General features: G+C 39.8%; 1 protein-coding gene across 9 annotated transcripts in view; it reads right to left on the bottom strand.

The window, feature by feature from the left end:
- Window positions 1-20702, bottom strand: part of MYB (MYB proto-oncogene, transcription factor) — a 30788-nt gene extending 10086 nt beyond the window's left edge. Inside the window, exons 1-15 of one of the 9 annotated variants that reach the window (XM_032783926.2) lie at window positions 20349-20665; window positions 15759-15876; window positions 14198-14269; window positions 13391-13483; window positions 12731-12951; window positions 11070-11304; window positions 10062-10142; window positions 9566-9670; window positions 8020-8277; window positions 6607-6969; window positions 4952-5094; window positions 4414-4528; window positions 4200-4325; window positions 2716-2826; window positions 1922-2029 (exon numbers count right to left, since the gene is read on the bottom strand). In XM_032783926.2, coding sequence (XP_032639817.1) covers window positions 1922-2029; window positions 2716-2826; window positions 4200-4325; window positions 4414-4528; window positions 4952-5094; window positions 6607-6969; window positions 8020-8277; window positions 9566-9670; window positions 10062-10142; window positions 11070-11304; window positions 12731-12951; window positions 13391-13483; window positions 14198-14269; window positions 15759-15876; window positions 20349-20371 — 2172 coding nt within the window. In that variant the 5' untranslated portion in view covers window positions 20372-20665. Of the gene's footprint in view, window positions 1-1921; window positions 2030-2715; window positions 2827-4199; window positions 4326-4413; window positions 4529-4951; window positions 5095-6606; window positions 6970-8019; window positions 8278-9565; window positions 9671-10061; window positions 10143-11069; window positions 11305-12730; window positions 12952-13390; window positions 13484-14197; window positions 14270-15758; window positions 16038-20348 lie in introns of those variants that run through there. The other 8 variants (XM_032783932.2, XM_032783925.2, XM_032783933.2 and 5 more) reach the window with 8 other exon arrangements.
- Between the last annotated feature and the right edge of the window lie 903 nt (window positions 20703-21605).

The following is a 21605-nucleotide window of genomic DNA, read 5'->3' as shown; positions in this document are numbered from 1 at the left end:
AGAGGCGCGGTGGCTGGCTGTCTGCAGCAGGGAGAGCAGGCAGGAAGCTCCCAGCGGTTGGGGACGGGAAGAGAAAGCACAGTCCTGCCATGCCCCAGCAGGAGCCTGTTGCTCTCCCTTTCCTCAGTTCCCTGGCCACTGCAGACTGACTGACTCCCCGTGTGCTCTTCCTATTGCTGCCCTGCCCCGTCCTGTCCTGTCCTGTCCTGGATATCTGGCAGGCCACAGCCCCGCATATTTTAAATCCTCTGGAGCCTGCAGGAACAAGATGCTCTGGGCAAGGAGGGTGAAGACCCTAGTCTGCTCCAGTCTGTGCTGCCACAGGCATGAGGTGCCTGTTGGGGTCCTGCCACCACTCTGTACATGAGCTGCCCTCTGCCCTCAGTGAGTCACTTTCTTCCCCAGCCGGGCTGGAGTTGGGGAAGAGGCCTATATGTGACTCCCATGAAGAACGGAGATGCAGAAAAAAAACGTGGGAACCTCTGGTTCATATTGAAACTTTGCACTGGCATGTGTTGATTTTGAAGAAATTGGGTTTAGAAAAGAATATGGAAAAGAAGCATTCTGATACAGTGAAAATGTTCCATTTAATTGCTGGAATGGAACACTTTTTGAAACAAAATTGCACTTAGGAATTTATTTTATATTATTAAATGTGTATATATATTTAAAACTCAGCTTCAAAACAAACTTTTGTTTGGCTCAAAGCAAAAATTTTTCAAAAATTTGATTCTGCAGGAAATTTCTAAATTCTTTGTTTTCTTTCCAAATTGGAAAGAAAACAAATTGAGAAATTGTGGAATTTCCTACTAAGTAGCAATTCTGGTTCTCACACAGTTCTACTACTGACATTAACATATTATTAACATTTGAAATGTAGAAACATGGACAGACTTATGATCTTTTAATGTACTGCTTTATACACCATGGTCTGAGCTGATTAATCAAAGGCAGATTTTGCTGCTTTGTTGAACTGTAATAAATAACCAACATCCTACTAATGCAAATTCAAAAGTAGATTGTTTATCTGTAAAACTATTCTTAATCTGTATTAATTAAAGTAAAGGTGATTCATAAATGCTGAATCATGCTATTACTGGCTGGAGAGGGAGGGCAGGAGTATTAGTGGTATACTGTAGAACACATGCCTGAGAACTAGGAACTATGGGGTTCTAATCCCCACTCTAACAATGACGCACGCTCTGGCACTGGGCAAATCACTTAAATATCTCTGCCTTGGTTTTCCCCATCTGTAAAAGGCGAATAATGTTATTTAGCCATCTACCTTAAAAATGAACACTGTGAAGGAAGATTAATTAGTCAGTATCTATAAAGTGCTTTATTCTTGTTTTATTCAATTTCCTCACTATTTAGTGTTGTTTTCTAGGGCCTGATTCAAAGAACACAGAGATCAGTGGGAAGACTTCCCATGACCTAATTGGATCAGGCCCTATGTTGTTTCTTTCGAATGTTAAAAGGCTAAAGATTTATTTGTTAAAATTTGGCAAAACATACATATGTAAACACTTACTGTATCTAGCCTTCCTTATTCGAATTACAGTAAAACACAAACATTTGATACAGTCAAGAGAGACCAATACCAAAAGCTGGACAAAAGACTTGTGGAGTTAAGAGGTTTTCAAGTGGTAGAGTTAAACATGCATCTCTGGCATCATCTTATTTTCAGCTAAGAAAGGAATAGCTTGACTGTGCCAATCTGCAACATTGTATTGTATGGAGTATCACTGAATGGACAAGCAGATAAAGTGAGGCACAGATAAAGTGAAGCCTTCAAGTTTGCTAAACCTTGGTCAATTAATCTTAACATATCACCTCTCTGCACCTGAAAACTTGTTAAATCATTCTGTAAGAGATGTCTAGTATACATATAAAGAGAGATTTATATCTGAACATCAATTACCTGCAACGGACTAGCCAATGGCCTGTTTCTAGGTATGGCAAATGTTTTGTGAATGCTTTCATCCTGTTCTGACACTGGCATCCTTAAAACGGAACTAGTAAGAAGATTCTAAACAAAAAAAGAAAAGGGAATATTTAGAGGAATTTTCATAACACTCAATTTAGAAAGACCACGAACAACATTTAAGTGTTCTAAAAACAGACCCACCTCAATTGCATGTTAGATAATAGTATGCCTTGTTGCATAGGGAGCTTGGGCCCTCTCATCCCTGAAGTCTGATTATAGACCAGCATTATAAAGTGTAGAGTAAGGCCCTGATCCAGTAAAGCACTTAAGCATTATTTTAAGCACGTGAACAATCCTAATGAACTGAATAGAACTACTCAGAAGTTTAAAGATAAGCACGTGCTTTGCCAGAATGGGATCCAAGTGGAAATTCTTTTCTTTTACCAGTTTTAACTCTGTGATTTAGTCACTTTTATAAAGAGGTAGAGCTAGCTCTCTTATAAGTGGATGCCTTTTACCAAGACAGTCAGGAATGCCACACCTATATCTGAATGCCTGCAACTCCCACTGCCTTCAGTGGGAGTCACAAAGGTCTAATTAAGACCAGAATTGCCCCTTGTCTTTCACATATGTGTAGAATACACAAACACGCAGATGGCACTACATACACAATGAACCAATACTTTTCCTGTTAGGAAGTTCAAAAGTAAATTGTTCTGTCTCTTGCCGTTAAGAATACTGGATTAAAAATGAAGAAAGAGTTCTAGAGTTTGGACACTTGTACGTACGGGCACATCTTCCATAGTAGATGCATGTGTGAAGAGCTGAGTGTTCAGGTTTTCCCCTTCCCAGTGATTTGAGCAAAAGAAGTTTCCAGCTTTACCTGTTGGAGACTCCACCTGGAAGCAGAAAAGGTACAATGATGTGTTATAAGACAATGTCTAGTTTATCATTAGAATATTTATCCTTTATGTTACTCAGCAACTGGACTGGTCTGCAGGGTCCAGGTATCCAAACACACAGTTTAGCCTTTTGTAGCAATTTTGCTCTTTACATCCAAAACTTCTTAAATATTCAATTAAAAAATAACAGATCTTTGAATATGTGTATTCAGATATTCACTAGTTCCACTTTCAGTTATTTATATAAGTTGCAATTCTTTTTTAAAAGTAGTGACAGAACATGTATTTTGGGACTTCACATAAATGATAAATTAATGTAATGAGATACTTTCAAACCACCGGCCTTCTAAGTCACTCTGTGTAGTTTGGTCCCCATTAGGTTATTTTATATATTTCACCAATATTAGAAAAATTAGTCCAAATTTCTGTATAAATTTACCTTTATAAGACGCAAATTATAATGCACATTATAATAGCCTGAACCAACTCCCACTAGAATCAACAGAAAGACTTCCAATGAAATCAATGGAAGATGACTTGGGTACTAATTGCTAAGACTGCCTGTATGTCATTGAGGTCACAGAAGTCACGGATTCTGTGACTGTGACCTCTGTGACTTCTGCAGTGGCCAGTGCTGGCTCAGAGGTTGCCTGAGTCAAGCAACCCCTGGGCCAGTTGCAGCAGTTTGTGTTTGGGAGGAGCCTCAGGGCTGGGGCAGGAGGTTGGTGCATGGGGGGGCCCGCTTACCTTGAAGGGGTCCTGGCTCCCACCGGCATGTCTCCACAGCTAGGCGAAAGGGCCAGGGAGGCTCTGCTCGTGCCAGCAGGCACTGCCCCCACTGCTTCAATTGGCTGCAATTCCCAGCCAATGGAAGCTGTGCCTGTGGAGTTGGCGCTTGTGGTGGGAGCACCCCAGCTGACCCTCCCCCTAAGAGTTGCAAAGACATGGAACTAGATAAGGAGCCTGCAAGCCCCACCAACACTGCACCCCTCCCCCCGAACCAGCGGGGGTCCCAGGCCACACACCCCCCAGCACCCACAGTGCCCCCAGACCGTGTGGCCCCCACAGCCCAAGTTTTAGTTTGGGTTATATAGTAAAAGTCATGGACAGGTCACAGGCCGTGAATTTTTGTTTACTGCCCATGACTTGTCCATTACTTTTATAAAAAATACCCAGGACTAAAATGTAGTCTTACTAATATTATTAGTAGTAATTATTTAGCTCATATATTTTATTATTTAGCTCAGGCACTAAGATCTTGAAATTCACCTGGAAAAAAAGACACATATGATTGATTGAAAATAACTTTGATAGAACCGTTTTCTGTGAAACTGATTTAGGTTGCCCCATGTAAAAGTTTTATGCCTTACCTCTTGTTTGATTTTCTTCACCAAAGGGATTCCACTTTCATGTAGCCCAGACACAATTCCAGATTCATCAGACTCTTGTTTGATAACATCGTGCAGGTCTTCTACAAGATGAGTTGGAGTCTGAGGCTGAAAGGCAACAAAATGTATAGTTTATGTCTCAGGAAACCCCTTCACACTAATATCAAAGTGACTTTTATCACCATTTCTTTCTTACCAGCATCTTCAAGGGGCCATATTTGATTTCTTGAGCTGCAAGCGCATTTTTGAATGGAGTAGGTGTTCTTGGAGAACTCTCCAATATTGACCTCTTGATGGCAGGAGTTCTGAAGCTTTTAAAATGAGCATAGGAAAAAATTTGTTACAGAGAATGTGTTTGAGCATCTTTGTTCTGACCCTATAATTCAATGGAAAAGTGACCTATAGTTAAAGACAGATGGATTTTATCAAATATTATCCTGTGATAATGCCATGAGTTCACACTATGCTATTTTACTTTTACGGAAGAAGCACGTTTTAATTTAATGTAAAACAATAATCTAATAAATTGACTGTATATACATGAGTGTTACCCATTCAGAAACTCTATAATGAAAAATACAAGTATTTTTCTAAACTAAAGAAAATCCAAATAAAATGCATCAACAAACAGGACTGTAACAAACAATCCAGCATTTTGTGCTGGCTGAGTCCTAAACTGGAAAAATAAACCCCGGTGAGTCTGAAAATACAATGCTAAAATAAAAAGGACTTACATATTGTTTTCCTTCTGAGGCTTAAAAGTTTGGTCTCTGTGAAGTGGTGTTGTAACAGACACTTTATGACCACAAAGTGGAGTGGAAGTTAAAGTAGGATTGTCCAGGTCCAGATTTTCATGGTTGGCTGAGGTGTTTAAGAACTGCAATTATGGAAAGAAAAAATAGTATGAACACCTAGATGATGATTTTGCCTTTAAAAGTTAGTTTTGCTGAGCAAAAATGAAAAAAAAATCATCTTTCTAGATAATTTTTATTGACTCACATATAATTGTATGTGTGGTTATTAGTGTCTGATTAGAGGATAAGGGTGTTAACTCATGAGCAGTAGGTTGAGAGAATCATGAAGCAAAAATTAGCATTTCTAGTGTTGGAAGTATGAATAAAAATTACTTTCTGTTCCCATAGGAAGCATTTACCATATTCACAGAGCTAAAATCTTATTCAGTTTTTAATCAAATAAACTGCAAATGACTTCAATCACCATTTGCCTAAGTAAGGCCTCAGTAAAAACAGGTAAGGACTTCAGGAATTGGCTCATAAGTATGGTGGTTTAATTCCATTAAGCTTTATGTAAAGATATTAGGCATGTTTTTAAATTAGTAAATAAAGTGTTTATTATAGGACACTGAACTCATTATCTCTCTGAAAATAGAGTTCTCCATTTGCACAGCACAAAATGAAAATTATAGCAAGCTACAAATGCACTCAGTGTTCTGAAATGCAAGTATTGGACTGAGTGCAAAGGAGACAGTTGTATTATTTAGGTAAAAATTCTGCATTGGCAAAGTGTCGCCTTAACCACATTTCCATCTCTAATGTTTATGATTCTATGGCATCATTTCTCTGTTAGTTACAGTTTTGCCAAAATGAATATTACCCAGTATGCCTACTTGTGACAAATTAAAAAGATGCACATACAAAAATATAGTACATCTCAAAATATGCACTTAGATCGGTCAATAATATACATTTAAATATACCTAAATGCAAATGTAGCAGATCTTTAAATAAAATGCATTTTATAAACTCCAATAAATTATTTTTCTCTTTTTAAAAACCATCATAGAAGAAAACCTAGAAATCCACAAAGAAAAAAACCATGCCAACATAGTGGTACAGCTGTGACACAAAGCAACAAATGACAGGAAATTCTAAATGGAGACCAAGATGACCTTCATAGACAATTTTTCTCCTCATCCCTGTCCCACCCCACCCCAAGAATCATTTGAATTTTCTGGCTGTTGTCAGTTTGTCTCACAATCTGCATTTTATTTAAATAAACAGAGTTTGGGTTTTTCTGGGTAAGTGAATCACACTGTGAAAATGGACAGAGATGGGACAGTGTTACAATGAACAGAGATGTTAAACTCTGGTAGTTGGAGGAATTAAAAGCAAGAGAAAGCAAACAACGATCTTCCCCTTCAAAACTACCAAGAATTAAAGAGACAATAAAAAAAGAGAATCAACAGTTAGCTTGCTGATAATCTAAACTCAGTGGTGAAGACTAACAGCAGTAAGAAGATTCAAACATGGAGTGAAATCAACAAGTGCAACAGTAATTAGTCATTTGTTCCAAAGGATTAGTTTCTAAACTGTTAACACTCTGGTGACTTTTGAGAATTAGTAACATCTGTGCGGAAGACTTGATCTACCTGCGAGGGAGAGAAGGGTAGGCTTTTGACAGGGGAGCGCTTAGGAGTTGAACTGCTGACGTCAGCAAATATGAAGGAGCTACTGTGACCTCTGGCTAAGTGGCTGGAATGCCCTCTCTTTTTGCGAAGAATGACCAACGGAGCTGTGTTGCATTTTGAGGCAGATAAGGACTTTGGTGAGTCAAGGGAACCCTGACTCAACATTATTTTGCTCAAGTTTGTGCTAGGGTGTCCTTCAGGTCTACACGCATTGGCCTCTCTTTGCTGAAGCTGTAAGACTTTGCCTGAGGGAGTTTTGCTAGGCGAAGTGTCTGCTTCTTCAAAGAATTCAAAACTGCTGAGATCACCCCATGATGAAGGATCCTGAAACAACGTGGGAGGCACGGAACTATAAGACAGTGTATAGTGCCACCTCATGAAAATACAGCATTACAATATGCCAGTAACAACAACAACAGAAAAGCCCTTCCCAATTTAATTCACTTTGACCCTAGTTTTTTGAGTAATATTATGAACACTTACTCATGTTTTTAATATATACACTGAGTATATTAACTGAATATTATTCCATTGGTGCTGGAAACCAAATTCCTGAAAGTAGCAATGAGTCAAGTGATGTCCTACCACTATTAGCTACATCAATGTAGAGATAATACCTTCATATTATGGAAAAGTATGTTAATCAGTCTCCAAATTAAGCTCATCCTCTCTCTAACCAGCATGCTTGAAACTACATGCTGAATGAGTGTAGCAAAGTTTGAAATGTGCACCCTACTTGTTATAAATTAAGATGACAGCTAACAACTCATTTCAATGTAATAGCTCTATTTCAACTGACATACCCAGAAATCACAGTGAACAAAGGCCAATGTTAAATGCAGTAAGCCACTCAGTATTAAATTAAGGTTTCCAGTTCTTTAAATATGCCATGCAAGCTAGTTAAGCTTTGAAAAGAGGCAGCTATTGATGCTATGTCCCGCAGCAAGGAAGAATTCCAGAAAAGCATATAGAAGCGTGCACAAATTATACATATGCCTACAGACTCCTGACACTTTTGTCTTAATTGGGTATCACTTATACCATTAAGCTGGTTTTGTTATCTCTAATTTGATTTCATTTTAAGAGAGAGTGTATTATTAAGAGTCCATCTAAACTACTGAATTTTGTAGTTTGCCAAAAATGACTCCTCCCACACACACAAGGAGGAAAAAAATAAAAGAAATCCACATATTATATAAGATTAAATCACTCTTTTGGACTTGATACAAACAACCACGTGTTACTTTAAAAATAAGTTTCAAATCTTGCATTTATGTTGTTCAGAAAATAGAAATAAATATAGGGAGCTCCCAGCTCCACTCCCCTTACACCCAGAACGCACGCAAATTCACCTGAACTAATAGTTCTACTTACGGAATCTATTAACTGAAGTGTTTCTGCAAATTCTAAGAGATTCTTAACATTATCCAGGATGTTGCTCTGATGAACAATCATGCACCTTGCAGGGGATGCGCTTTCTTCAGGTAAGCAACCATGATCCACTGGTGGAGATGGAGTACAATGGTGATGCTCCCCCAAACAGGAAACAGGTGCACTGTCACCATTAGTTCTGGTATTGTCAGCAATTGTGGTGCTGTGCCAGCCTGGGTAGCTTGATGTGTGGTTCTGTGTCTAAGGGAAGAAGAAAAAAAAAAGGAGGGAAAAAAGGCAGAAGGAACTTAGCAATGAAATTGCACAAGGTGTCAGATGCTGCTGGAGGAAAGATAAAAGTAGTTGCATCATCTTAAAAACTTACGCCTATGAAACAATTGTCAAGATGTTTCCTTTCATCAGTGCAAAACCTTGTAATGGTACATTTTATTTATCTTGAAAGTACCTCATTATTTAGATCCAGTATTAGGTATCATGGGCATATATATTGTATATCCAATAAATTCATACTACTATGTTACTCCAAAAGTCCCATAAAGAGTCTACAAATCTTTGGCTGTGTGAAGCAAGAATTGGCAAGAATCCCCTGCTTAACACTCAGCTCGATAAGAGGCTAAAGGATTTAAGAGTTAGAGTTGCTTTTGTTTGCATATCTCATCTTCTTCTATCCCTGTCTAACACTACAGCTTACACCAATGCAATGAAGAGGCTGTCAAATCAACGTGGTTAGGAAAGCAGAAGAGCAAATTAACAGAAGTTTCTTTGCAGTGTGATCATGCAACAGAAGAAATTGCAAAACATTAACTAAAGTTAAAAGTGGCCAAACTAACACATCATGCACACAATCGTTTTATTATTAACCAGAAAAAATTACTCATAAAAGTATCTGCTGGCTATCACTTATGTTCTACGATGATTTTGGTTTATTTGCTTTAACTATATTATTACATAGAATACGCTACTTATCTATTTTACCACCTATGCATGACAAAATGAGAATTCAGTAATAGCCAGCATGGGTTGGACACATGCAGCTAAAGGTTCTAACATTATTCACAGAAAAGTAAAACAAATTATCAAACATGCACCAAGTCTGAAGTTTACAAAGTATGTAACGCACAGCTGAAGTAAGGGATGCAACAGAGAGGAAAAATCTAATGAACAGGCACTACATTTTCATTACATGAACCATTGCACACTTTCAGAAACACACATCAACAGTAATATCAGATTTGGTGGGATTTACTCTGCTAACTTTAGCGTTATAACCCTTGTGGTAAAATGCAGAGCCCAAACTTGCTCCTGCTGACTTTGCAAAAGTAAAAATACCTGCAAATTATTTAGTACTGTAACATACATAAATTTATAAAGCAAATGTATATTAAATATGTGCTATGTTTCATTCTTTTAAAACGGAAATATAGAGCCTTGATTAGTGTCACAGCCAGAGGGGGAGTAAAAAGGTAAAAAGACAAGCACTGGGGTAAAGCTGCTATCCCTCCATCCAAGCACACAGTGACAGTCTTACTGGTAATGCCTGCTGCCCTTTCAGTTCATTCTCAGTCGACATTAGTAGCAACTCTAATTCCTTTATTCGTTTTTCTTTCTCAGGGTCTTCATCATTATAGTGTCTCTGCAATTAAGAGTTAAGGGAAAAGAAAAGATAAAGGTCTGGATGTTGCAACTAAAATGCTTATGGCTTGCCGTCCTGTGGTATCACAGCCAAATTAGCCTCAGAGATAAAACAAATGTCAATTGTGTTTTCCACTGTAAAAATCCCTCCTGAATTTCAGTACAGACACAGAAAAAGTGAAGGATATTACACTAAATGTCAGCTAATGTGTTTCAAATTTACCTCGAAAGAACTGATTATTAGCTATGTCAGAACTCCCTCCCCTTCCCCATTTTCTCTCTCCATCACTAAGAATGTTAAAAATGTTTTTTGAAGGTAAAAAGTTTGCATTTTAACTTCCATATCAAATGTTTAATAAATTGACTCATGAAATGATCTTTAAACTATCTACCTGAATAGCTGCAGCGGCTGGCTGAGGGACATTGACAATATTTACATGCAGTGCTACTGGATATGGGATTTGACCAGGGACCTACGCCAAAACACAAAAGACACTCAAAGTTATTAATTCCATTATGCAAGCTGCAGTGTGTGTTTGGGTTAAACTCAAGCACTATTCCTGCATCTTACACTGAACATTTAAAATCCATAAAACTCCTCTCTTCTAACTTGCAAGAAAACTGAGCAGCTTTTAATGAGTAAATACGACACTAAGCATCAGAGGAGGAAAGACATTCAAATAAGAAGCACCCACCAGTTCTGAGAATGGATGAATATTCAAAGAAAGTTATGCTTGTTAAATGTTTTTAAACTGAATGCAAATGGGAAACAGATACATTTTATTACAATCCAAAACCCCATTGCAATCCATACACAATTGTGTTTAAAGGGAGCAATAATTTTCGTATTAGTTATTAGCATAAAAAGATTTCGATTAAAAAACAGTAATAATTAACTACTCAAACAGAACAAATATTGAGAGTCACATAAAAATAGACTGCAGAATTAGGCCCAACTATAGTTGAATTTCAACAAGTGCAATACTTACCACCAAAAGAAATGCTACTTCATATGCATTATAGTTGGTTAGTTTGTTTTAAAAATTAAGATGTTAGAATGCTGTAGCACAAAGGTATGAAAGCAGATTTACCTATTTTAGGTTCTGCATGCCCATTACTGTAGTATATGATATTCCAGTTCTGAAAAGAACTTGCTTAACTTTATGCATGTGTAGTCCCATTGAAGTCAATGGAACATAAGCATGTTCTGAAGGTTAAGCACATGTCTAAATGACTTGCGGAATCAGGGCCTGAATGTCTAAGATCGGCATTCCTTATTTGCCCTCATTCCTCCAGTCCATCCACTAAAGCGATAACAAAAGCATAATTCTTCATCCATTTCAATGCAGACAGCTTAATCACAGATCTACATATTCAACAAAAAGTTTTCAGCAGCTTACATTTTGTGGCTCAGAGATGTGGTAATAGGAGTAGTCATTGTTAACTGGGGGTTGGGTGGCTGCTGGAAGCTGTGCAGAAGGTGGAGTGTGAGCAAATCCCATTAAGTGATTGCTTTTCTGAAAACTTCCGGCTAATGATGACTGGTTGGCTTTGGAAGACTCCTGAAGATAACCTTCCTGTTCAACCTTTCGACGCATTGTAGAATTCCAGTGGTTCTTGATAGCATTATCAGTTCTACAGCGAAATACATGCATATAAAGACTTTTTCAAATAGAACTTTCAATTCAAATTCAGTGTAGTTGTAGCCATGTCAGTCCCAAGATATTAGAGACACAAGGTGGTTGAGGTAATATCTTTTATTGGATCAGCGTCTTTGGTGAGTGAGGCAAGCTTTCGAGCCACACAGAATTCTGGACTTGAAGAAGAATTCTGTGTAGCTTGTAAGCTTGTCTCTCTCCCCAAAGACGTTGATCCAATAAAAGATATTACCTCACCCACCTTGTCTCTATAATTCAAATTAAAATTAGTTGACTGGAAACTGTTGTCAGCATAAGCAGCAAAGAATCCTGCATGCATCTGATGAAGTGGGTATTCACCCACGAAAGCTCATGCTTCAAAACGTCTGTTAGTCTATAAGGTGCCACAGGATTCTCTGCTGCTTTTACAGATTCAGACTAACACGGCTACCCCTCTGATACTTGACACCATGCAAGGCACTGCATTTAGCCATATGGAGTGGAAATCCATCAACCTCATGAAGAAACTTGCACAAATACAGACAGATATCATCTTCCTTTCCAAATGCAAACGGATGGACATCATACCTAATGGACTATCTCTAGCTTGCTTGCTAGCATATATATACCTGCCTCTGGAAATTTCCACTACATTCATCTGACGATGTTTTACCAACTACTGACATGTTTTACCAACTACTGGAGTCTAGAGGAAAAAAAATATTGCTTGTTTATTTTGTATATTTGACAGTACTTTGTGTTTGGGGACTTTCACTGTTACCCCTGCAAAGTCAGTAAGATCCCAACCCTGCACACTTACAGATGAGTAGTCCCATTGAAGCCAATAGAACAACTCATATGAATAAAGTTACTCTTCTACATAAGGGTTTTCAGGATTGCAGTTTTAGTTAGTCATTTTCCCTTAGTTTGTATTTGGATCATTCACGTAGCAACAGAGAAGAGTAAAACACTTTAAAATAAGGGGAAAATATTAATGTAAAGCCATCAAAACTGTCTGGGACCCCGGAGCAGCTATAGCTTGTAAAACAACTTTTAATTCATTGTTAAAAATACTGACAGGATTTCAGTTGACTGTGTCCCTTTAGCTGAATGTAAACTTAGTTTCACTTGTAGAGTCTGATCTTGCATCATTAAGTCAACAGAAATTTTGACAAATACTCCGACACAAACAAAACTAGACCCACACTTAGGAAAGCCCTGATGATCTGCTATGGTTACTATTTCTTCATCCAGTGGCAAATACTTTAAAAAATATTTCTCGATATACCTGGTCCTATTTAGACTAATGGCATTAGGATTTGGCTCAAAGCATTTTGGTTTATAACATGAAATTCTTTCAGTGTACAGACTGCTCAGACTCAAAACCTTCTTTTCCCTATTTAAGAGCTACTATATGTCATTACCGTCCAGGCAGCAACTTTGCAATTTCTGCCCATCTGTTTCCCAGCCTCTTGTGTGCCTGGTAAATAATTCTATCTTCTTCTTCAGTCCAGGAGGTTTTCTTTACTTCTGGATTCAAATGGTTGTGCCACCTCTCCCTGCATTGTTTTCCAATCCTCCCCTTCAAGTGCTTGGCAATAACAGACCAGCGCTTTGGGCCATATTTTTGCACAAGTTCTATTACCTTCAAAGAAACACACAAGAACCGCCCATGTTTTAGTGTTACATAATGAATTAGTGCAATCATTCTGTGATGCTGCAATATTTTCAATCAAGTTTCTCAAAACCGCTGCAGTAGAGCAGAGGTGTAGGCACTGCTTCGTATTTTCTATTTATATATTTACCCAAAACGAAAAGGCTTTGGTTTCCAGCGTACATTTAGATTTGCAGCGTTAAAGTATTAATTGCTCTACACAAATCAAGTACGTTGAAACTGTACCAGGAAGCATTATATAAATGCTAAGTATTGATATTATTGTGACCAGTCTTCAAATCCTTCCTCAGGCAGTACTCCCACTGAAGTCATTGAAGTCTAAATGAGTTTTATCTCAGTTATGACTGCGGTATTGGGCCTATCATAAAGTATTATTTAAAATATGAGGCTGAAGGAAAAAGTTGATTACCCGCTGATCTTCTTCTTTAGTCCATGGACCTTTGATAAGTTCAGGATTTAGTACTTTCTGCCATCGATGCTGGCACTGCACATCTGTCCGATTCTAATTGCACATAAAACATACAAATTAATCACTTCTCAAATATGAAAGAATTGCAATATTTCTTTCTAGTTGCACTTCCTCCCCAAACAGACCCTCTATGTATCTCATACAATTAATACAATGAAGCTATATGGGAATGACTGAGACAAGACTGAAATGAGGGTCCTCAGCAATCTTTGGCTGGAAAGTACTCTGCACATTAAACTAGAAAAGCATCTTTTCCATAATTGTCACTGTATCATGGTAACTAAACAAACTTATCCTTTAACATCTATTAAAGATAGTTTTAAAGAATACGTATTATGTTATCTGTAGAATTTGAACAACAGTAAGAGATCTCAAAAGGGATCTCATATTTTATAAGCAGCATTTACTATTGATCAAAGCTAGGTTTTTTTCTCTGTACTAAGACATTTTTGTTTCACTCACAGATCAACCATCTGTTCTATAACAAATCCCCCAAAAGTCTTTTTACATTTTCCCTCCCCTATCTGAGATGAGTAGTGAGAGAAATAAAATTGAGCATAAAAGTTAAGAAATGCAGCTATAATACAGTAAGATGCCTTGTTGAATATCTTAAGTTCCCATTTGTGTGGGGCTTCATATCACATGAAAACGTAGTTAAGAAATAACCTCTCCCTTGTCCCTTACTTGAATATGGGTGATAAAGAGTTGTCATCTCTAGAAACGAAAACAGAAACAATACCCACTTACAGGAAGGAAATTGGCAATAACTTTCCAGTCTTCTGTACCATTCTGTTCCACAAGTTTCTTTAGTTTTTCATCCTAGTTTTTCAAAAAGACAACATCATCAATGCTCCAATCACTTAGTGCTGCAACTAAAATATATCAGTCAAGCTAACATAAAAAAAGCAAATACTTCACGTTGCTGAATTTTTATGGATCCACTTCTTTCAGGGATCCAGTACTGACATAAAAGGGAAGTGTCTGGCCTGATTATGCTTTTTTTTCTTGCCAAATACACCTCCTCATTCAGCAGATATTTTTTCTTTGGTTATGGGCAGGAACTTAAATATATTTTCTGGGCTTCTGGACTATGCAAATTATGCTGATCTGCATTTTACCAGCTAAGGCAATTTAAATTATTATTTTTGGGGTAGTATTTTCAAAGAAGTCTAAAGGAGTTAGGTGTCCAATGTCCATTGAAATTCAATAGGATACAGGTGCCATATCGCCTTAGGCTGTTTTCAAAAAGCTTTAAAGATTTTAAGGGCAATGTTAATCACAATACTGCATAACATTCTATACTGAATGCATAACGCAAGTAATCCGTCATATTTACAGCTTGTGTAAATGGGCAAAACTCCTAAATGGGCGAAACTCCATTTACTTCAAAGGAGTTTTGAATATTTTCATCATCAGAGAATTTGGACCAATATCCTAAAAGGAAAGTCCAGTAATGTAGGCCCTAAAGACCAAAAACAGCCAATTCAAAACATCAACAAGGACAAAGGCACTGTAATAGCAATTCAAGCTTTTAAAAAAACGTACATGAAGTGGCCTGCTAATGTTTACATATCAGTATGAATGACTGATGTTGAACAAGCCCAAATATCATTCAAATAACTGAATTAACACATTTCACACAAAATTTAAACCATTGTAAATGACCATGGATTATCCACACCTGTAAATGAACTTTTTATTACTATAATTTGCACAGAAAATAGACACAAGAGCACTAAAAGCTACCAAAGCATACTCTCTTATATTCAGTCTTTGAAAAAGGGAAAACATCTTTAATGTCAGTTTGTGGTACAGAATAGATGTTTCTTCCAGATTTTAGTTACTGCTGCATGGAATCACAACTACATAATTAAAACACAAACTTCAGATGATCCACTTATCTGTAATAAGAGTGCAGAAGTTTGTACCACATTTGTTTGCTGCTGTTAAGATACCGAATAGACGTCATTTCTCACATAGCAACCATTTTCAAACAAAAGAGCCAGCAGTAACAATCAAACATTGCTACAGGTAACTTTAAAAGTGTTGTATCCTGACAGCTTAATACAGTAGTTTGAACATCTGTATAACAGTCTTGCTGGAGTCAAGGATCAGAATTTAAACAGTTTGTGTTTTATAAAACAACAACCCTCAAAGTTACATTTAATTACGTATATAGCCAAATTCTGACCTCATATATATGAATGAGATTCACGCTGAACTTGATATCTAATGAAATCTGCATCTGACAGAAGACTCTGACTTATTTTCTCTCTTTTTAACCCAAATGTAGTAAGCCTTTATTTACCTCTTCACGGGTCCACCTGGTTTTTCCTAAATGACGTTTTCCAGCCTTAGGAAGCAGACCATCGTAGTCATGATCATACATCTCAACATCTTCATCATCATCATCACTACTATATATACTACAAAAAGAAACAGGAGGTGACTTAGAGTGGAACATGAAGACTTACGTTACTGAATTACAAAATATATGAAAAACAACAATCTTTACAAAGGTTATACAGATAAAAGTTTGAAAACTTGCACAACAAGATTTTGTTCTGCATTCTGTTCTACTATTCTGAACTGGTTCTGCTGTTTTTGGTATCCACAGATACAAGCAAAGGGCTGGCAACCTTCTTATTGCTGTACATGTTTAGACCTGCTCAGACTCTTAGATCAGTGGCAACTTACACACTTGGCAGCCTTTCAACCAATGAAAGTTTCAAATTAAAATACAATGTTTAGGACAATAAAAATAACAAGAGGCTATGTCCTCTACACAAGTGCATATGCAAAATCTTTAACTTGTGCTACATATTTTGAAGAGTGCTTAATGTTTTCATATATTTGATGAAGTAGCTGGTTACATAATTCCCAAATGGTATTTTATGTACAAATATAAAAATTGTAAAATTATTCAATAATATACTTAAGTCATCATTTTGGGATTAGAAGACCAAAAATATTGAAGGGCACAGGTTTTTCAAAACTAATTAAAATAAAGGCCATCAAGTGATCACACTGTTTTGTAAATAAACTCTTATCAAATATGTCACAGTTCATGGTAGAGTATAGACAAAGCTGAAGACAAGTACAATATAAGTTCTCCATAGTAACCACATGAATGATCAAGTCTCCTTATACTGAGTATTTTGCTAACTTTACTACCTCTATCCCATTTCTAAATATTTCATACTGTTTTTGAAATACTCTAGTCCTCACCTAATTCATGATTAAGGGATTTCCCCAGAGGCTATCTATGGGTAAAAAAGAATCTATTACTGTTTTCACAAACAGCACTCACCCTATCCCACTAGCTAAAACTAAAGTGTTTTGCAACAGGAGTTGTCTTTCTGTTGGGTCAAGTATTATTTCCGACTTTAAGATATAAACATCACTTTTGAAACTTCAACAAAGAGATGACATCTACAGTACTAAACAAAAAACAATGTAGTATTTGACTAATGATCATGATACATGGAAAAATCTTTAGATAAAATTTTAAAAACTTTTTTTTGATAAACAGCCATATTAATAAATCCACACTAACAACACTTCAATTAAGGACACTATTCCTCCTGTTAAACTTGTTTTTCAGAGATTTTTTGGGGGGGGAGGGCGGGGGGCTTTAAGCTGAAGTTCAATGCACAGGTTGCTAGCCATGATGCAAGTACCACCAAAATTCAAGCAATCAAAAAGCTTAAAAGAAAATATATTAGGTTAAAATAACATTAAGTCTTCAGCCCTGTCTTCTGACACATGTTGTATATCAAGGAAAATCACTGTTTAAGAGGTTTTTCAGCATCTGCAGTGATGCATGTGGCCCATCTGAGAACAAGTCCCAAATGGCTAACAAACTGACAAAACAAGTCTGCTAATTCCTTTCTTAATTACTACCACTGTGCCTAGGTAAGGTGGCACATGTGACTAGATCGGGGTTCTCAAACTGGAGGTTGTGACCTCTCAGGGGCTAGTGAGGTTATTACATGGGGAGTAGCCTGAGCTGTCAGCCTCCATCCCCATCCCTACTTCACCTCCAGCCCTTATAATAGAGTTAAATATTTTTAAAAGTGTTTTTAATTTAGAAGGGGGGGTCACATTCAGAGGCTTGCAGTGTGAAATGGGTCACCAGTACAAAAATTTGAGAACCACTGGACTAGATAGTTCACTCACAAAGACATGTGGAATATTTAGGAATAGCTAGTGACTTCAACTCAACCCAATCCTTCAACTCAAAAGAGTAGTTATTCACAGTAGTAGTCTCACTGACTACAATAGGACTACTTATGTGAGTAAAGGTTGCAGGGTCCTCCTATGTCTTTGCTTTTATTTTTTTAAAAGTTGGATTTTCTTTTCTAAGTGACACATGGAGACAATTGTGCGACTGCTTTTAATGTTAAAAGAGGTTTTGTAGCTAAATACCCATGTATCATTTTGAAAATCGGTGTCACTGATATTGAAAGTACCAGGTACAGCCAGCAGGGTGACATCTCCAGTGCTGCCAAATGTTCCAGGTACATCAATGGACATGGCATATGTGAAACTGGAGTAGAAGATTAGTGATGAAAAGGTTAACATTATTTTATTGTAATGTTTATAATCTAAATTCTTTCTTTACCTAGGAAGGACCTTATTGTGACATACAGAATGAGTAACTCCCACTCTGTGTCTCCTTTGGCAGGAAAATTCGGCCTGGGAGGGTTATAGGATGATCCGCACCATATTTAACAAATCTGGTTTCTAACATATACCTGAAACATTTTTTTTTAAATATCTGCCTGACCACAATCTGGCCCCAACAACAAATGCACTTGCTAATTACCAGTGGCGTGGACTAAATGAAAGGGTTAACGATGCCCCACAAGCTAGTTTTCAGTGCTGTTTAAATACTCTACATTTTTGTCAAGGAAACCAAATTGTGCAATGATAAAAAAAGGGGGTGGGGGTGGAGAGGAAATGACTTGCTACTGTGATTGAAGAAACTGGGCACAAACAAACGAGGGGACTCCACTTTCGTTGTTTTGACTAATCCACCTAGCCGACATCTCCTTTCAGAGCACTTTAGGGAGCAGTAATCTAGAGTTCCCCTTCTCGCATCAGCGCATCCCCTTCGCAACCAGAGGGAAAGTATCTGGCGTTTCGCGAGCACGAACCACCACTCGGGCTAGGAAGGACCATTCTGAAACCTGCTAAGCAGCTCCACTTTCCTCCCGGCTCTCCCGCTCATTCAGTTCCTGTAAAGAGCAACTGACCCTCTCGTTTTGCAGGCCTGGCTTCCTCCACCACTCCTGACACGCTCATTCCGCCACTCTGCAAAGTCAAAATAAAATACAGACTACCCACTAGGCTCTCACCCACCACCTCTACCACCTCCCTTTTGGCCTGAAGAGGGAGGCGCAAGCGAGGCGGAGACACATGCACGGGGACTGTGTCTCATGCAGGGTGACTGTGTCTCTCTCGCTCTGGAAGGACAGGATGAGTAATTCATAACCCGTCCGTCCTAGTAACACACCCGCTCTCTCATACTCAAGTAACAGCCTAGTTTGCACCGAACCTCCAACCCGAGCCTCCTTCTGGATTTCATACTCTGGGCAATTTAAACCTTTTTTTAAAGCCAGCGATCGGTCACAAGAGGGGAAAAACGGCGGGGGAGGGGGATTTGCTTTTCTGTCGCAAGCCGTGTGTGTGTGTGTGTGTGTGTTTTTTGGGGAGGGGGGGGGGTGCTGGACAGAAAGGAGAAAGAGACTCTCCACGTGTCCGACCGCCAGTCCGGAGATAATTAGAAAACAATCCTCCTGCACTGTGTGTGTCTGTAATAGCAGCAACCACGAGGCGCTCAGACCTCTCCCTTCCAGTTCGCAGCACGCCACCCGCCAGAGGGAAGGGAGCAGCAGGGATCAGTCACCCCCAGCACCCACCCCCCACCACAACACAGCTCGGGGTCTGCTGTCACCCTGCCCTCGTCCCGTGCAACAGCCCATTCCCCAAGAGGAGGAAAACAGCAACGGGAGTAGCCCACATGACAGCTGCTGCCAAACGCCCCTCTCTCCTTCTTCTCTCCCCACCCCACCCCCCTCCTGCCAAAGTCTAAGAGTCGCTCTCATCGCGCTGCTGAAAAGCTTGCTCGGGCTCCGACATGTGCGGAGCGGCGTGTGCATTACAATAAAAAAAAAAAGCCTTGCAGGGCATAATTATAAACCGAGAGATGAGCGGGGTAGAGCTGGAGTCATTAAAAGAAAGTCTCGGCAACTGCAAACAAAACAAAACAAAAAAGGTTTGCTCCCTCCCCAGCGCCTCCTTTTCACGCCGCCTGTCTGCCACCCACCTGACATCCCACCTCCACAAAGAATGAATGAAACGGGAATGAACTACCTGCAGCCACTAAACAAGTCCGACATTTTTGGGCTTACATCTGCCATCTGCTTGGCTCCTCCAGCCCAAACAGACCGCAGAGCAGCTCGGCACAGATCGCTGAAGGCAACAAGTCCAAGTGGGAATCCTGTTCCCCCACCCTACTTTTCCCCCCTTCTAATTTGTAGCCACGCGCGCCATGCATGGTCCTAGGAAATTTCTGTCTGAGCAACTTGCAAAATGCACTGCAAGTTGCAATCTTCCCAACATCGTGAGTCTTTTTTTTGGTAGGGGGAGAAGTGGAGGTGGTAGAGTAGGGAGTGGAGGGGATTCCTAATATGCTATTCATTTGGTCTTGCAGGTTCTGTTTAGGTTTCCCTCTCTCCTTCCCTGTGCACAGTCTGACAGGCGTGGGGAGGATCTGGCAAACCACTCCTGCAAAAACTAACAAAAAAAATAATAATAACCCAAATAAACCTCTCTATCCATAGGCTATTAAACATACACACACACAAATGCTTTCATGCTGCAAAGAGTTTACCTGTGCCTGGGTCTCCTGGCCATCCTGGGACTAGCCACTGGGGGAGGAAGGGGGGACCTGTGCTGGCTGAAGTGCTTTGCTTTCTGTGCTGCTTAAAAATGCTCCACCGCCGCACAGTGAAGTTTTCAGGAGCAGCAGCAGGAGGAGGAGGAGGAGGAAACAGGTTGAGATTAAAGAGTAAACTCTGTAAACAGAGATGCCATCAAACAAAGGGCTTTTTGGACACTCCCCCTCCCGCCAAATCTGGCGCCCCTGCGAGTGCGCAAGCGCTCTCGGAGCACGCCTCCCCTCGCTGCTGGGGTTTACTACCGTGCCTGCGGGTCCCCGGCTGGCTGAGGAGCCGCTTCCAGCCGTGCCGCCTCTCCCTCTGCATGGCTGGGAGCCCGCGCGACGGCGGCGGCCAGGAGCGGGGCAAAGGGGAGGGAGGCGGCAGCAGGAGAGGCGCCTTTTGCTGCACAATCCCCGCTCAGCAGCATCAAGTCCCCATGACCCCCCCCACACACACACACAAGTCGTCCCTGGGCAGTAGAGCTAAGAGGGGCCCCTCTGTGCTGCCCCGCGCCAGCTCTCCGGGGGGTTGATGCGAAAATGCTGTATAGTAATTAAACAACCTCCACACTAGAGGAGGGAGGACTTGAGTTGGGTGCATTTCAGAGCAAGGCTCCCAGCCCCCATGGTGTGACATGTCCCTCAGCCGAATGGCCACAGCCTGAGAGGAGCCCCCTCTGGGGTGCGTCCCTGGCACGCGGGTGCGAGGGACAGGGGGTCCTGCTTCTGCAAGTCTGTGCGGGGTGTGGTGGATCTGAATCTCCCGGGGGTCTGAATCTGCCTGCGTGGCGGTGAAGTAGGATTGGCTGGATAGAGCTGTGTGTGTGTGTGTGTGTGTGTCTGGGAGGTGGTGATACGTGTGAGTCTGTGTGGTGTGTGACTGACTGTGTGTGTGTGTGTGTGTGTGTAATTCATTCAGTGGAAGGGGGAAATGTCCCCAGCTCAAAGTGCACCTGTTTCTTGTTTGCTTGTTTAGTTTTAGTTTGCTCTGGTTCAGCAGGGTTTACACTAAAAAAACAGAACGAAGGCAGTGAAGCCCAGTAGTTCGTAAGGGACGAATCGTTGTTTGTTTGGGTTTGTGTTACTGCTGGTGTAGGAGGCTGATTTTTGCTGGAGTTCGTCATGCAGTCCTGCTGGGGATTTTTACTCTCGTTCCTCTTGCTGCTGCCGGGACCTGGACTGTGCTTGTTGCTGCAGCTTGCCTTCCCC

Source organism: Chelonoidis abingdonii, chromosome 3 (genome assembly GCF_003597395.2).
Source record: "Chelonoidis abingdonii isolate Lonesome George chromosome 3, CheloAbing_2.0, whole genome shotgun sequence".
NCBI lineage: Eukaryota > Metazoa > Chordata > Testudines > Testudinidae > Chelonoidis > Chelonoidis abingdonii.
Note: the sequence above shows the minus strand (reverse complement) of the source record. Positions and strands in the feature narration are given on the sequence as shown.